Source organism: Hemicordylus capensis, chromosome 3 (assembly GCF_027244095.1).
Source record: "Hemicordylus capensis ecotype Gifberg chromosome 3, rHemCap1.1.pri, whole genome shotgun sequence".
In the NCBI taxonomy this organism is placed as follows: Eukaryota; Metazoa; Chordata; class Lepidosauria; order Squamata; family Cordylidae; genus Hemicordylus; species Hemicordylus capensis.
In genome coordinates this window covers 325,419,973-325,437,831 of record NC_069659.1, presented here as the reverse complement: position 1 = coordinate 325,437,831, position 17,859 = coordinate 325,419,973, and the positions used below count along the sequence as shown (strand labels likewise).

Sequence of the window (17,859 nt, the reverse complement as noted above, 5' to 3'; positions counted from 1 at the left end):
CTCGTACCCTCTATTCTGGAGGAGTTGCGAGCTAAAAGCCATGTGTGGAAAATTTCCTGGTGATTTAAAGTGCATTTGAGTGATTTGGGGGTGTTCAAAAAATTTCCAGTTGTACAATCTGCTCATTCCTCTTGTGACTCTTGGTGATATTTGGTGATATTTGGTGATTTGGGGGCACTTTCCCCTTTATTTTGAGATGTTTTTGCAATTGCAGTTCCCCTAGCCCTCTGTTTCCCATTCATTCCTATGTCTCGCCAACCACAAGTTTGCCAATCACGAGGCTTTGCAGGAACGTAACTCTAGCAGTTGGCGAGGGATGACTTTTCTCAGAATGGGGGACAAGCAGAGAGGAGTACAAATCCTTTAATGCCAGTTCAAAAGGCCATATTTCCAGTACAGAAGTGGAACATTTTGTTGTCAAGGTTCATGTGGGAGTAAATGACTGCTGTTTTAAAAGGCAAGCATCCGAGCACAAAAACCAGAATGACACTCCTTCTCTTCAGGAACAGCTCACCTGCACTCTAGAAATTGAAGGGCAGAACTACATGTTATACCTGGCATAGGAAAAGGGCATTCCTGTGTTGCATAATCTCCTGTGATTGCATTTATCATGACATCATCACATTGTGCATTTTCCTGCCCTTGCCAGTGTCAGACAATGATGTAGAATGTGGGTGATGGGGTGGAGACATGCAAAATGTGATAGGAACATAGGAAGTTGCCTTATACCGAGTCAGACCGTTGGTCCATCTAGCTCAGTATTGTCTACACCAGGGATTCTCAATGTTGGGTCCCCAGATGTTATTGGACTTCAGCTCCCATAATCCCCAGCCCCAGTGGCCTTTGGTTGGGGATTATGGGAGTTGAAATCCAATAACATCTGGGGACCTGACATTGAGGATCCCTGGTCTACACTGACTGGCAGCAGTGCTCTGAGGTTTCAGGCAGGAGTCTCTCTCAGCCCTACCTGGAGATGCTGCCAGGGATTGAACCTTGGACCTTCTGCATGCCAGCATGCAGATGCTCTTCCACTGAAATACGGCCCCATCCCCTAAAAGAAATATCTTATAGCACTCATATGTAGTCACCTTACCTCTATAAGTATTTAATATATAGCAAAATCCTCACTCCACTAATAATATCCTTCTTACCCCTTTCCTCCCCCAGACTAGTTGTTCTAAAGCAGTGATTCTCAAAGTTGGGTCCCCAGATGTTATTGGACTTCAACTCCCATAATCCCCAACCAAAGGCCACTGAGGCTGGGGATTATGGGAGTTGAAGTCCAATAACACCTGAGGACCCAAGTCTGAGAATCCCTGTTCTAAAGTCACCAGAGGCTGCTGCTGCTCTACAACTCACCTATGCTCATAACACACCAAACAATAGTGTAGGGATGGCCTGTGTTCATGGGCAGCCCTCCTGTAGTGGCAGGAGGCTCTTTTACCCAGTGGTGATGATGGTGGAGACGTGGAGGGGGAAACCTCTCCACACCCAGCAACAGTGGCTGCTGAGTGCTGCTCCCGGGGGGATGGTGAGGGTGGGAAGCATTACTTTTAACAAAATGCTCACCTCACTGCTCAGCAGGGGCAGAGCTGCCTCCCCATGGGCTGCTGGGTCAGCTGCCATGCCTCCCAGAGGCTGCCGGGTACCAGCGGTGGCAAGGTCTTTTATTTATTTATCATACTTTTATACTACACTGCATCTCTAGGCGGTGTACATAATCAAAACACAGTGAAAACAGTTAAAAGTGACACAAAATAAAAATAAAAACAGTCTCATAAATTAAACCATCTATATATATAATTCTCCTGGGTGTGCCCAGGAGAAATGCGTCCCAGCAGCCCAGCTGATTGGCTGGGCTGCAGGGGGCGCCTGATTGGCTGGCAGCACACCCAGGAGAATTCGCTTGCTGGGCGGCTGCGGAGGCAAGGCGGCGGGCCCAGGGCCGCGGCGGAGCCCAGCAAGATGGTGGGCCCAGCAAGGTGGCGGCAGGCCAGGCCATGGTGGCGGGGCCCAGCGAGCGGCGGGCCCAGCGAGGCGGGGCAAGGCGGCGGGGCCCAGCGAGGCGGCTGGGCAGGGCTGGGCCGCGGAAGCGAGGCGGCGGAACTGGCCGGGCCGCGGAGGCGAGGCGGCAGGACTGGCCAGGCTGGGCCCGGCTGCGGAGGCGAGGTGGCGGCGGCCGCACTCGGCCTCCGCAGGGCGGCGGCGGCCACACGGGTCAGCTAGTTTAACATTAATTTCAGTTAAAAGCCTGAAGAAACAGGTGCGTCTTGAGGGTCTTCCTAAAAGCAAACGGAGAAGGAGGTGCTCTTATTTCAACAGTGTTTTGTTAAAGGTATCACTTCTGGCCCTCACATCCCTGAAGCGTCAGTCACCACGGCTCACTAATGCCACAGTGGAGAACAGCACGGTGGGGGGCAGAAGCTTCCTCAGAGAGCAGGCTTCACCGTGGGTTTTCTGTGAGGCTTTCCTGTGAGTTCGAAGTTGCCCCCCCGCCAAACGATGCAAAAAGTGGATTTTTAAAAAAAACCCTGGATATAAATTGGGCTATACTCTAATGCACAATGAAAAACCCGAATTGTGTGTGAAGTGCTCCCTGATAACTCACAGGGGCTTTGGGGTAAATTTGGCCAATGTGTGAACATCCCACCTCCATTCTAGAGGAGCTGGAAAAGAAAAGCTGGGTGTGAAAAACTTCCAGCTGGCGAGCTGGCCAGCAGGGGAGGGGAGGTGTGGGGGAAGGCAAGCGAAGCAGCTCTTTGGCAGGGCAAGGCGGCTCTGGAGGCAGGGTGGTGTGGATTCTTTGGACCTGTCCACCCTATTGTAGGTCTGCCCCTGGCACCAGAAGTCCACTCAAGAGAGGAATCCCTCTCTTACTACAGGTGATTCATTTCCTGGCCGAGCAGCCAAGACTGTTAGCTGCAAAATCCTTCATTCAAATCTTGTAACTATAAACTCAGTAGGTGGTTTTAAGCTACTATATCTTAGCCTCCACCCTTCACTTGTAATAGAAGGCCAACACTACTGACTATAGGGTTTTTGCAATACTGTATCATAGTGAAGCACTTTAAACACTTATAAGGAACTATTTGGTGCATCTTTCTGTTTAAGAATGGTATAATCCACTTTTCATATGAACGTAAGATCAGCCCTGCTGGATCAGGCCCAAGGCCCATCCAGTCCAGCATCCTTTTTCATACAGTGGCCCACCAGATGCCTCTGAGAAGCCCACAGGCAAGAGCTGAGGGCTTGCCCTTGCTCCTGTTGTTGCTCCCCAGCAACTGGTATTTAGAGGCATCTTGCCTCTGAGGCTCGAGGTGGCCTATAGCCACCAGACTAGGAGCCATTGATAGACTTGTCCTCCTTTCAATTTAAATGTTCCCACTATGACATACAACAAAGTCAAAAATATAACCACAATTAAACTACAAGAAAATAAAATTGAAATAGCAGCAGATTCTTAAAATAGCATAAAATAATAAAACTGCAGTTCAAGCTGTAATGGGGGAAAAATTAAACGCTGGAAAAGCAAATCAGAACAAGAAAAAAGAAAAAGAGCAAATAAGTCAATCTGGCTTACCAGCCATTTATTAAAATACTCATTAAAATTCATGGACAAGTTAAAAAAAAAATTGATCTGGTGCCTAAAACTTAGCAACAATTGGCACCAGAAGGGTTTTTCCAAGAGGGCATTCGATAATGAGATGCTATAACCAAAAAGGCTCGATCTCTGGTTGCTATCTGCACTGCTTCTGAAAGTAATCTTTCAGAGGTCTCTAAAAACCTGCAGTAATAAACTTAATACCTGGACAGGTTTGTACAGAAGTAGTTAGTCCTTCAAAAACCCTGGTTGCAGGTAGGGATGTGTAAAGAGGTTCGATGTCAAAAAAGTTCAACATTGAACCTGTTTGGTCCAACGGTCCAATATCTAACTGAACCCCCCTGGCCATTTGGGGTGTGTGTTTCATGATCTTATTTTTAAAAATTGAAAATTGCCCAGCAATTTTTACCATAATGGAGGCCGATGGGGGAAAGAGAGAACTCCAGAGACCACCCCCCCACCGGTGGTCTTGGAGAAGCAAAAAATTATAAAAAATATCTCACACCCCCTCTCCCGAACCAAACCAGACCAGAGGAGTTCAAGGGAGTGCAGAACTGAACTGGCTCAGTCCAGTTTGGATCAAATTCAGACTTGAACCGAACCAGCCGGTTTTGTGAACACCCCTAGTTGCAGGTACTGTTACAATATTTAGGACTGGTTAATGCAGTTCCATATACAGGACATACCTTCAATAATGTGCTTTCTTGAAAGTCCTCTTTCCGTTTCAGCTCTGCAAAGATAAAAAGTGCACATCATTATTCATGTGGACATTATTAGATTCTGGTTTTATGTTCTTGGGTTTCACAACTTTTGTAGCTTGTCAAAAATGGTCTTTCTAGGTCATTTCATTAACAGCTAATGCTCTTGGTTAATGCAGGCAGCCAGATATAATGGGCAAATATCCAAAACCAAGTTTATTTATTGGTATATCAATGCTTTTCAAACATAGCCTTTTTCTTTTTTCCATTATAAATGTCTATTACTTTTAAGTGATGAACTATTACTTCAAAATTATCAGTTAGGGAAACTAAGCAGATATTGATCATTCATGGTTAATCAGTTGTATCATTACAAAGGCCAGCTGGGTAGAGAATATGAACTGTTGGAATGGATTATCCACCGTTATTACACCATTGGAATGGATTATCCCAGTAGCAGTTGCTGAACAGTAGGGATGTGCACAGAACCGGCAGGGGCTGGTTCAACAGAAGGGTGGTGGTGATGGCTTTCAGGGCGGGGGAGGATGTACTCCCCCTGCGCCACGTTTCCCCTGCTGGCACATGATTCCCCAAAAGCCCGTTGGGGAGGCAGAATACCACCCTGCCACCCTGTTCCAATGTTGTTCAGAACTAATTGGAAGTAGTAGCTGCGACTTCACACATTGTGCGAATGCACGTCATGCATATGCACCTGACGTGCCCGAGTGCAGAGTGCGCAGTCGCAGCTACTACTTCAGGTTCGCTCTGGACATTGGAATGGGTGGCAGGGAGGTATGCTGCTGCCCCGACAGGCTTTTAGGAAATCATGCACCAGCGGGGGAAATGCGGCGGGGGAGGAAGTGCATCCTCCCCCACCCTTAAAGTCACCCCCTTGCTGTCAAACCCTTGGGCCGGCCAGGGTTCGAACTGGTTCGGAGGCCAGTAAAAGGGCTATAAATAATTGAGGACTGAAAATAACAAAAGATAAGCTGCAAATAACAAAGGAAAAAAAAACAGAAAAGAAACAAGTAAATATAAAGAAAAAAGGAGAAAATAAGAGGAGAGTAAAAACAGGAGGCTACTCAAGGAGCCATCTTGGGTGGGGGGAAGGGGAATCCCGACAATGGTTCAAAACCATCTTGCTCAGAGCCAGTGCCAATGGAGGGTGGTTTTTCAAGGGCCGCCTGTCTTGGGGGTTGTTAATTTTACCCCCAGTAGGTAAATAGCAGAGCACTAAGGAAGAGAGCACACACTCCAGTTACAGAGTAGGTAGCAAAGGATGATTTAGTTGTTGCAGCTATTTAGAGATGACACATGGAGATTCTTGTAGAACTAAATACTAAGTATTTATTGGTTAAGTACACTTGGATAGGAAAGACCTAATTCTAATCTAAAGGACTACATAATGAATAGGTCAGGAGAGGGAGATATGTTCCCATCTACCCTCTAAGAGGAAAGGAAGAATTGTGACTCAGCACAGGAAGTGCTGAAGAGTCAGATCAGGGGTCATAGAATAGGGATAGATAGGGAGACCCTTACTCACTGTCTCTACTCCCAGTGCTCCTGGTGGTCATTAGGATAGTTGGTGCAAAAGATTGATGCATTGGAACTCCATCTCCAACATCCTGAACCCAAATTCAGCTGTGCTCAAAGCAGACTGTCCTCTCCAGGGGTGAAGATCCCCACTAAGCATCTGAGGAGCTTCCTCCTCATTTTACTGAATTTCCCTCACCAAACTTAATCAATCATATCTTCAATCTTCGGAACATATTTCCCCTGCCCCCACAAAGTGCCTTTCCTCTCCCTGCCAAAGATTTAAGTGGGGAGCTGTTCCTCAAGCTTCCCTTCAGTCTGCACCCTTGGTCCTAGAGACTTGAATATTTTTGAACCCCAAACAAAACTCTTCAGTGGTAGTCCACATGCAAAAATCATATACAGTACTTAGAATAACATCCAAGCTAAAAAAAACCACTAATACAGAAAATGTTTGTGTTAAAATGTAGTCTGCTATCAGAGGTGTATGTGTGTGTATGGAGACCACAAACCTCTTGGCTGAAAAAGAATATATTTCTTTTTCAAGTTGCAATTCACTACATTGCAATATCCTTCAAAACAAAAAATAAATTGTACCATAACAAACTCCCATTTCCAACTCAACTGGCCATACTAGGAACATAGGAAGCTGCCATATACCGAGTCAGACCATTGGTCCATTTACCTCAGTATTGTTTATACAGACTGGCAGCAGCTTCTCCAAGGTTGCAGGCAGGAGTCTTTCTCAGCCCTATCTTAGAGATGCCAGGGAGGGAACTTGGAACCTTTTTCATGCAAGCATGTAGATGCTCTTCCCAGAGCAGCCCTGTCCCCTGAGATGAATATCTTATAGTGCTCACATGTGTTCTCCTATTCAAAAACAGACCAGGACATACCCTGCTTAGCAAAAAAATTCATGCTTGCTGCCACAAGAGCCAGCTATCTGCAACTCTCTTTAAATGTGACTTGCTTTGGCTTTGACCCAATGGATCATATGCAGAGCAGCCTGGGCTGTGTGCTTATAGGCCTTTTCAAAAAGGAAAAGTCATTGGTTCCCTCTTTGGGGAGAAGGTGTTGGGAGAGGAGACTAAGCCAAGCCCTGACCCTGGCTCCATCTCTTAAACAAAAGACTGGCAGGATGGCAGCTTTCCCCAAAGGCCTTGTGCATGCAGCTCTGGTTGATGGACTAGGCCAAGGAATCGTGTGGGCAGCACCTGTGCACATCCATGTGAGGGGAAGCCTGCTTCCATAGGGATATGGTCCTTAGAGGGACTGGAGCAGCTAAAACAAGTCCCTTTTTGTACCAGGTTAATTTCAACATTTTACAGGCTTCCAGGGACCTGTTTCTTCTCTTCTGTTGTCAGTGACTGAACATTGATAAGACACAAATGCATTTCTTTTTCTTTGATGTGTGAGTGAGGGGTTTCTGAGGGGGGAAAACAACCCCTAATTTTTGGAAGTGAGGTATATGGAAAGTTAAATTGCAACCAAAGTTACAAATCAAGGCACAGAGACATACATTTTAGCCAGGAACATTTCAAAAATCTTTCCATGTAGGCCATGTTCAAAGCTTGGCTTCGCTTCCTTTCAGAAGAAAGAGCTTCCAGATAATTAGCTGAGATTGGGTCCTGAGTATCAAAGAAACCACTTTAACCCCTGTACAGTAAGTATATCAAGAGGTTGCTATGAAAATAAGCTGCATCCTGGTGAAACTCTCACCTGACCAGAAAAGAGGGGGATGCCTACCCTTTCCCGAGGAGGGTAACCAGCTCCCCAAATGCCATTCTAAAAAAATCCTGTGTATTTGAAAGGGCCTTCCCCCCACCTTCATTAGCATGCATTTCTGAAGAGCTTCCCTTTGCTTTTTGTTTGTGCTAATTTTCTTCCACAGTATAAATGCTGCAGCTGAAAGACAGACAGGAACAGTCTACTTTGTGCACGGCACTGCAAGCAGAAGTATAATTTGGATTATTTTTGCTTTGCCAGATGCCTACAGGGTGTGAGTACAGGAGGGAGGGAGCAGATATGTGGCAGACATTCCTTTTTTCTTATGCCTATTCAGCATGGGTCAATGGTTCCCTCCCCTATTTTGTTTGTCGCTTCTGCGGCTAAAGTTTCAGCTTCAGAGACATCTATACATAAACAAGGAAATAGTTAGAGCTAAAACAAACAAAAGATAAAAAAATAGATAGTAAGAGGACAAACATAAGGTTCTACCATCATACCTACATTCTTATATTCAAATACAAAAAAAAAGTAATGTTATATTTTAGTAGTAAAATATAGTAAAATATGTTTTAGGAGTAAAACGGGATTGCAGTTTGCAAGCATTCCCCTGGTGACAGCAGTTATGGGGGTGGTTGGTGGTGAGGGTGGGGTGAATGCCACCTCTGGCACCCGGCATCCTGCGGGAAGCCTGGCAGGGCTAAGCAGCATCCTGTAGGGAGACTGCTCTGCCCCCACTGCTCAGCCAACCTCTGGGCATGTGTGGCTGCCATTTGAGTGGTCAGCATGGCAGAGCATGGTATTCTGTGACTCTAGGCATTTTGTATATCTATGAGGTATCATAGCTTGTGGGTTTCCCCCCTGAAGGATCTCACTTGCGGTTCATATGCCCAGCGGGGACCTTTCACAATTTCTACAATGCCATGTGCTGGCCAGCTCTTGCTTTCCATGAATAACCATTCCTTTTCATTAGTACTTTTCTGATGAATCGGCAAAAAGTTTATTCATGGAAAGCAAAAGCTAGCCAGAAGGTGGCACTGTGGACATTGTGCAAGGTGCCTGTTGGGCATGTGAGCAGCCAGTGAGATCTTGCAGGGGAAAAGACTCAAACCTATGGGAGTGTGTGGAGGGTGACAAAGTTATCACTTCCACATGGCACACCAGCTTTTCAAGTCCTCCATGCTAGCCCCACTCACCCACCAAACAGCTGATGGTTGGGTTGGGGAGGAAAAGAGAGGAGCAACATCCTGCCCTCATGCAGGGAGAGAGTCTCCCAATGGCCAGAATCAGTGTGTCAGTGTGCTGGGTAGGGAGGCATCGTGGAGCCCGTGTCACTGCCTGCCACGAGGAGGAGATTCCTGGCACTGCCCACTGGCCAGCATGCTGCTGGGGCCCTCCAGGGGAGTGAGGAGGCTGGACTTGCATCTGGGAATCTGGGCCTAATGACACCTCTTCCCGTAGCCACTCTCTGAATGCAAACCAAGGAAGACCCTGCTTAGCAAAGGGGACAATTCATGCTTCCTACAAGACCAGCTTTCCTTCCCTAATACTTCCCTCAATTCTACCCTGACTCCTCTTTTTATCCTTCAGATTCAATCCTGGCTCTGTTCCTCGCCCTCTAAGTTGCATTTAGACTTTTCATACCTTGGCTTTGCCTGTATCTCCAGCAGCTAAAATAAAATAATTTCTTATTTGTTGTAAGAAATGAATTAAAATAACTGAGGGCCATAACTGTACCAGTCCAAAACCTAAAACATACACTACAGAAGCTCGCTTGTCTCCTGCGATTCATGCTCAGTGTCTTCACAACAATAGGAATTCATTTCCTTTGTACTGCTTGTGTGTGTGAGGAAGAATTTTTAAAGCACACCCTAGACAACTTTGAATAATTTAGGCTCTAGTTCAAAGGCTGGTTTCAGCACATCAGAGGTAATTTTTAGCCAGCAAAATTTGTACAGCATACCTATGACAGGGCGAAAGACAGAATGAATTCTCTTTCACTTAGTTCAACACGGAGGCAGAGGTGGCCCCATTTTATTTTAAACAAGATGGTCTTTTTGATCTGGCCTCACTGCAGGGAGCGATGTGAGCTCATGCCCATGGGTCAGACAGATATTTTAAACTCTCCACATTAAATAAAAAGCAGTCATTTTGGAAAAGGCTGAGTATCATCCCGTCCCCTCTTCCTGCTGAGTATTACAGAGGATGCATATGCACTAGGGATGTGCACGGAACAGATTTTGTGTTTTGTTTCTAGCTTAAAACACAACACAGACGGCCGAAACGTCTAGTCAAAACAGCGGTTGACCTAGTTGTTTTGATGGAACAAACCTCAAAACGCTTTGAGTTTTTCGGCCATAGGGAACAATGGAGAAACTTGAAACACCCCATTATTCCCCATGGGTAGCTCCTAGGGAGGACACCAAAGTGGGTTGGCTTGTAGGGCGTGATGGGTGCTACCTATCACCCAACTCATAAAAGAAATGGGCAAGCAGGTGATTTAAAACAATTTTTAAACCTTTCCCTCTCTGCCTCCCAGTCTCTTAAAATACATTTCGAAATTCACTCCATTGGGCTGTCCACTCCCTCCCACCAGCCAATGAGGGCACAGTTGCTCATGACAACACTTGATTTGAAGCCTACAAAGAAGCAAGGAGATTGCAAGCCAGTTGTAAACCAGTGCCAGAAAAACAATCAGCAAGGGAAAAGCAGGCCTCCAAAATGGTGCTCAAAACATCAAAAGATTTTGAATTGAAAAGGGGTTGTTTTGTTCCAAGCTTGAAACAGGTCCTTAACTAAAGGGCATTTTGTTCCATGCTCAAGACACTCCAAATGGCCTGTTTTGAGTCAAAACATTTTGATGTCAAAACCTTTTGGACATCCCTAATATGCATTACTTTGGCTGAGTTTGGGGGAGCGTTAATTCAAGGGAACTGAGTTTCATTGTGTCAACAATCCTACATCCAGTCAGGCTGCTTAACTCTCATTGAAATCAATGGAATGTAAGCAGCTTAACTGAGTGCAGCCAATTCTGATTTACTCCTGCTTATGACTTTATCATCTCTGTACATAGCTCTTTAAAGAATTACTTAGGAAATACGGATGGGCCCCTGCTCCCAAACAGCTTAACAGAGTGCAGGATCGACGTCAATTCTGATTTACAACTACAACTACTATTAGTAGGAGCACTGCACCACCCATTTACATGGCTTCTTACAGCAGGGGATCTCCAACTTGAGTTCCCAGATGTCGGACAACAATTCCAATCATACCCAGCCCCCAATGGTCTTTCACCATTGTGACTGGGGATGATGGGAACTGTAGACCAACATCATCAGGGACCCATATTTGAGAACCCTTTGGTCATTGGCCCAAACTTTTGAGCATTGTGGTAGGGATGATGGGAACGGTCCAACAACATCTTGGTACGCTGATTTGGGAACCCCCGCTTGACAGACTTATGTAGGCAACCCAGCCAGGTCCCTGTTCCCAAGAAACTTACTATCTATAATAGCCAGTGAGAAACAATAGAGGGAGGGACAATGGTAAGGAGGGAAGAATCTGGGAAAATGCTGTTATGTGAATTTACTAGAAGTGCTCATTACTTCGAGAGGCATATCTTTATATGTGCATCATCCTGCACACACATCCTTAATCTTGTGGCTGTCCTCTTCCACTTGAGAATCGAGAATCTGTTTCCCTCCCTTAGCATGTATGGAGAAAGCATGGCACAAAAAGGGAAGAGAGAGCACTGACATCTGATTAACCACAGTGGCCTCATGGAGAGACTCCATGTGGTGGTATGAATGGTGCTTCCACATGTGTGCTGACCAGCTGTAGTCCCACATGAACCTTATGGGAGCAGCTTGTAAATGTGAAGCAGGGATCCACAAATCCGCCCCAAATAGCCAAAAATAAATCTCATGGTAGGGAGAAAATGGCTACATTTGGTTTGAATGCATGTTTGTTTTGTTCCCCTGAAATCAATAGATGGCTTGCCACTTATGAATTCTGGGGGAGGCACAAACATATTCAGCCTGTGTTAAGCTGAATATAACACTACACTGGCTGCTAAGATGCTTCTTGGATCAATTCTAAGTGCTGTTTTTATAAGTTTAAATACCCTCACAGCTAGGAACACACACAGCTAAGGACAGTGATCGACATCCTGACTAAATTTACTCGGGGAAGTCTAACTTGCCCATTTAGTTTCAATGGGACTTCCTTGAATAAATCTAATCAGGATATGAGCCTATGTCCCCTTTGATCAACCCCTACACTTGCTGTGCTCTTGAAACCACACCCTCCTTTTCCTTCCATCAGTGCTGAAAATTAGAACTGGAGCTTCCAGAAGCAGGACCTTTAGAGCAGTGGCGCCAAGGCTGTGTGATTACATCCCTCTGAAAGTGTTACACCACATAAAACCATTATTAAAACAATTAAAACAGTTTTTTAAACCCTGGAAAATCAGGCCAAACCTTGACAGTTTAAAAACTTGACAGTTAAAAAACCTTGGAAGGCCAGGGCATTTCCAGCCTAGCTGCTCAACAGCAGCAAAATGCCTCCATTCAGGCAAGTTGCATTGAAAACGTAAACAGCAGGGGGAGCAGTCTTGCAGCAACTAACAACCCCGCAAAACAGCAACTTCCTTAAGTGGGATATGCGACGTCCTAGCTCTATATCGCAGTGATTAAAATCAAGACGAGGCATTGGCAATGTGAACAGCACCCTGCTGTCCCTGTAGGGACTGCGGTGTCACAATGCAGGAAGTGTGAAAGCACACTTCCGAGATCCGAAGTGACCCCATTGCAAGGTCTAATCTGGAAAGCACCCAGGCCAAACAGATAGGTTTTAAGGGCTCTCTTGAAGGCCAATAATGAACTCAGGTTACGGATTTCTGCGGGGAGTGCATTTCACAGCCCAGGAGCAGCTACAGAGACTCAGAGCGGCTCTGAGCTGCCACCAGACATGCTGGTGGTAACTGAAGACGGACCTCCTCAAATGACCTTAATGTGCGGTGGGGATCGTGCAGAAGAAGGCGCTCTCTAAGATAACTCAGACCTAAGCCGTTCAAGGCTTTAAAGGTACCAGCACTTTGTATTTTGCCCAGAAACATATTGGCAGCCAGTGTAACTGTTGCAAGACAGGCATAATATGGTCTCTCCGGGTTGCCCCAGAGACCAATCTGGCTCCCGCATTCTGAACCAACTGAAGTTTCCGAACTACATACAAAGGCAGCCCCACATAGAGTGCATTGCCATAGTCAAGTTGGGAGGTTAACAGCTGATGCACCAGTGTTTTGAGGTTGTCCTCTTCAAGGAATGAACGCAGCTATTGAATCAGCTGAAGCTGATAGAAAGCGCTCCTGGCCATAGCCTCCACCTGAGATACCAGGATGAGGCCTGGGTCCAGGAGTACTCCCAAGCTGCGTACCTGCTCCTTCCAGGGAAGTGCAGCCCCATCCAGCGCAGGAAGCTCTAACGCATCCCTCAAATTCTAAGCCACTACAATAAGCACCTCCAATGGGACTTAACTGGTTAAGCAATAAGAACTTTGTCAGGCAACTTTTGCCAGTCTGTGGATGTTGTTCTCTTATCTTGAATTGCCTGTTTTAATGATCTATTTTTGCAAACTGCTTTTTGCATATTAGAGACATGCTGCAAATGAATGATTTTACATTTAAATGCATTGCACCTGGGCAACGGGCTTATTTATGATCTAATAGGATGTTGACAGATTACTTGAATGCTGATAGTTTTCCAAGTCTCCTCTTTTTATCCGTTATTCATAGGTTTTAAATAAAATATAAACATATGGCTCTGCAATTAAGCTGATATCAATACCAGAGAACAAAACCTGTTTGCAACTTTTCAGGATAATGTTAGAAGCGAAGCTCAAAGACATAAGAAGGTTGACATTGTTCATGTACCGTTTTCAGTTGTCATAAAAAGCAGATCATTCTTTGGTCAAGTAAGCCATTAACTGTTTCCAATTAAGCTGCGTATTTATTTACTTAAAATAATTATACCCTGCCCTTCAAGACCAAGTCCTCCCCAGGGCAGCTACCAAAACAGAATAAAACAATCAGACAGATAAAATTAAAACATTAAAAAATCAAAAGTAAAACAGCAAACAATCAAAATACCATCAGAAAACAACAGTAAAAAGCTTTATGGAACAAGAGATTAGCCAGTAGCCAATCTGAAAGTTGTGGGTGGGTGGGAGAGTAGGGGTTCCAGACAGTTTGCATCCTGGAGCCTTGCACTTTACTCATTTGTAAAATATGTAGTGGGGGGTGGGAGGAGAACAGAGAATAATTAGGGGGTGGCCACCACCTAATTCTGACAAGAAAGTATTTAATGCCTGCTTAAAGTAGTCTCTCGATGGATATTCCCAGAGATGGAATTCCAATTATGAATCACCACCACTGAGAAGACCTTGCTATGTCACTGCTAAGTGAATATATGATAGAGGTGGCCCAGAGATCAGGGCTTGAGAAACCAATTGCATGGTCCAGGTTGGCTTGGTTCACATAAGCAAACAGAATTCTTCAGTTTACCAGATCTATGTAGTTGGCTTAAATGGCACTTCTTAATTGATACACATGTTGTTGTTGTTGTTGTTGTTGTTGTTATTATTAATTTGATTTCTATACCGCCCTTCCAGAAATGGCTCAGGGCGGTTTACAAAGAGAAATAACAAACAAATAAGATGGCTCCCTGTCCCCAAAGGGCTCACATTCTAAAAAGAAACATAAGACACACACCAGCAACAGTCACTGGAAGTACTGAGCTGGGGGTGGATAGGGCCAGTTACTCTCCCCCTGCTAAATAAAGAAAATGTTATGTTCCCTCAGTTGGCATATGATTGCCAAAAATATTACTATTATGAAAAATAAAGAGAAATTTCCTCTCTTAGACTACAAAACAGAAGTTAACTAGTAAGACTGTACAACAGAGCAAGGATTTCAACTGGAGGCTCCTTTGGTGCTCTGGAAGGCTCCCCGATGTGGTTTGATGGCACATTGTGATTTGCTTACTCACTTCAAAATGCTGCTTCTCTTTGAAGTAGCTTTGGCCATTTAAAACAACCAGACTAAAGAGCTGCAACTTGAAAAGTCGAGTGAGGAATGAGGAAGGGTAACCCCTGACAAGGGACCCACAGAGTCAGAGGGTCTCGCCACTGCCTGATTTCCTGGTTGCAGTACCTCAATACTGGCAGATGCAGCAGGAAAATCTCTGTTCCTTGTCTCAGGATCTGAAGAAGGTCAAAGCTGACCTAAAGCTTGTTGAAGCTTCAGATAGCTTTGCTTCACTTCAATCTGATTAACTGATATTGTTTTGATTGTTTTAATGTTGTTTTTAGAATATTGTTTTAAAAAATTTAAATTGTTGTGTTTTAAATTTCTTGTTTTTGTTTTTAACTAATGTTTTAATTTTGTTTTTATCTTGTAGTAACCGCCCAGATACGTAAGTTTTGGGTGGTATAAAAATATGTTAAATAAAATAAAAATAAAAATAAATCTGTTTTGGAGGGCTCCCATTTTGGACTGGAAATGAAGCAAAGCTGTCAAAAGCATGCTGCTTTTATTTGGATCTGAATACAACTCAGAAGCTCTGATATTTCAGTCTTCACAGTAGATATTATTTTATTTATTTATTTATTTATTTATTTATTTAACATTGTTATATCCCGCTCTTCCTCCAAGGAGCCCAGAGCGGTGTACTACATACTTAGGTTTGTCTTCACAACTACCCTGTGAAGTAGGTTAGGCTGAGAGAGAGGTGACTGGCCCAGAGTCACCCAGCTAATTTCATGGCTGAATGGGGATTTGAACTCGGGTCTCCCCGGTCCTAGTCCAGCACTCTAGCCACTACACCACACTGGCTCTCAATTGCAATTCAATTATCTCTTGCATTTCCCTCTCCATTTTAAAACAAAACACAGACCCATGTCGTGACTGTGTGAAATCACAGTTTCATTCAGATATCTCAATATTTAACAGACACATTATATTACAAACAAACTAGCAGAATGTGGGAGAATTAAACTGAGCTTTGCTTTCCTCAGCCAGAAAATGAAAATTTCCAGATCACCTCTGGGTGAAACTAGGCATTATGATCAAAATAGGAGGCTCAACCCCAATGTCCCCTTATAATGATAATGCAGTGGGGGCTGGAAGGGAAAGACTGACTATTAAGAGGTGGGGGCATAACATTTCCCCTGCAAATGTCACCCAGACAGTTTTAGATTTATTTTATCCAGTTGAGCTCGGAGGGCAAAGTAAGCACAGCTGGGGAAATACAGCCTCAGGGAGCATTTTAAGGAAGAATTCATGGCATGGATGGGTGAAGCATCCCTCCTGCCTACTTGCCGATCTTCATCTATAAGTGCCGTTCACCCCACATTCCTGTTCTGTTAGCAAATGTGGGTTTGAGAACATGCTCTTTTAGAAGACAACAAATTATCCTTGAGATTTCACCAAATGATACTGTCTGTAACACAGTTGCCTCGAGGGTACAAAATCATGTAATATATATGTGCATATATCTATAGATAAATGTGTGTGTGTGTTTAGATCTATATCTTTCTATAGATACGGACACAGATATACGGCTTTCAATACAATAATAAAAAATAAACTTACTTTCCTCCCCAGTAGAGTTTTGTTGTAATGACGAGACTTGATCTCCTAAATAAACAAAATATATTACTATTTCAATACTGTTTCAAAACAGGTTACGGAGTAAGTTTCCCCAGCCTACCTTTAAAGAACCTACATCTTTCCTAAAGTAGCAGCTATTTTAATTTATCCACAAAGCAGACAAAATGGGGGCGGCTGTGGGGGAACTACCTCTTCACCTGCACAACTTTATACTTAGTCAGACCCTTGGACCATCTAGCTCTGTATTATTTCATTTATTTTATTTTATCAAATTTGTCCACCGCCCCAAACTTTCATCTCTGGGTGGATAACAATAACATAAAACCAGTTAAAAACATATACAAAAAACTTAAAAACAATGTAAAAGAAAACCAGAGATTAAAACCCCCCTTTTTTTTAGGAAGCTGAGAAAGCTTGGGTGAAAAGATGGGTTTTCAGGTGTTTTTTGAAAATTGCCAGAGATGGGGAGGATTGTATCTCAGCAGGGAGCGCATTCCACAATCTTGGGGCAGCAACCGAGAAGGCCCGTCTCTGTGTAGCTACCAAATGAGTTGGCGGTAACTGGAGACGGACCTCCTCAGATGACCTCAACGGGCGGTGGGGCTTGTAGTGAAGAAAACGCTCTCCTAGATACCCAGGGCCTAAGCTGTTTAGGGCTTTCTCAGTTATAACTAGCACTTTGTATTTTGTCCGGAAACCTATTGGCAGCCAGTGTAGCTCTATCAGTAAAGGAGTAACATGGTCTCTCCGAGATGACCCAGAGACCAACCTGGCTGCCGCATTCTGAACCAACTGAAGTTTCTGGACTACATACAAAGACAGCCCCATGTAGAGCGCATTTCAGAAGTCAAGTCTGGAGGTCACCAACAGATGTACCACTGTTTTGAGGTCATTGATCTTGAGAAACGGGCGCAGCTGGCGTATCAGCCGGAGCTGATAGAAAGCACCCCTGGCCACCGCCTCAACCTGAGGAACCAGGGAGAGGTGTGGATCCAGAAGTAGTCCCAGACTGAGAACTTGTTCCTTTTGGGGAAGTGTGACCCCATCTAGAACAGGCAGATCAAAATCGTCTCTAGAGTTCTGACACCACACAATAGATTCAGGATTCAGCTGCAGTTCATTCTCCCTCATCCAGCCCAATACTGCTTCCAGGCAGGCATTTAGGGAAGATATGCCAGCTCCTGAAGAAGTTGACACGGAGAAGTAGATCTGGGTGTCATCAGCATACTGGTAATACCCAGCTCCAAATCCCCTGATGATCTCTCCCAGCAGATCATGTAGATGTTAAAAAGCATTGGAGAAAGTACGGAGCCTTGAGGGACACCATACTTAAGCTCAGATTCTGAAGAGTAACAGTCTCCAATCGACACCATCTGGAATCTATCTGAGAGGTAGGAGTGGAACCACTGTAAAACAGTGCCTCCCATCCCCAACACCCTCAGATGTTCCAGAATGATACTGTGGTCAATAGTATCGAAAGCCGCCGAGAGATCCAAAAGGACCAACAGAGTCACACTTCTTCTGTCAATTCCCAGTTGGAGATAATCCATCAGGCTGACCAAGGCAGTCTCCACCCCATAGCCCGCCCAAAAACCAGTTTGAAATGGGTCTAGATAATCTGTTTCCTCCAAGACCGC

The 17,859-nt window shown here is 44.6% G+C and overlaps 1 protein-coding gene across 1 annotated transcript in view; it reads right to left on the bottom strand.

Moving 5' to 3' along the window:
- The window catches only part of KCNAB1 (potassium voltage-gated channel subfamily A regulatory beta subunit 1), a 259,277-nt gene that overhangs the window by 54,688 nt on the left and 186,730 nt on the right, over positions 1 to 17,859 (bottom strand). Inside the window, exons 6-7 of the mRNA XM_053307497.1 lie at positions 16,205 to 16,249; positions 4,288 to 4,331 (exon numbers count right to left, since the gene is read on the bottom strand). Coding sequence (XP_053163472.1) covers positions 4,288 to 4,331; positions 16,205 to 16,249 — 89 coding nt within the window. The remainder of the gene's footprint in view (positions 1 to 4,287; positions 4,332 to 16,204; positions 16,250 to 17,859) is intronic.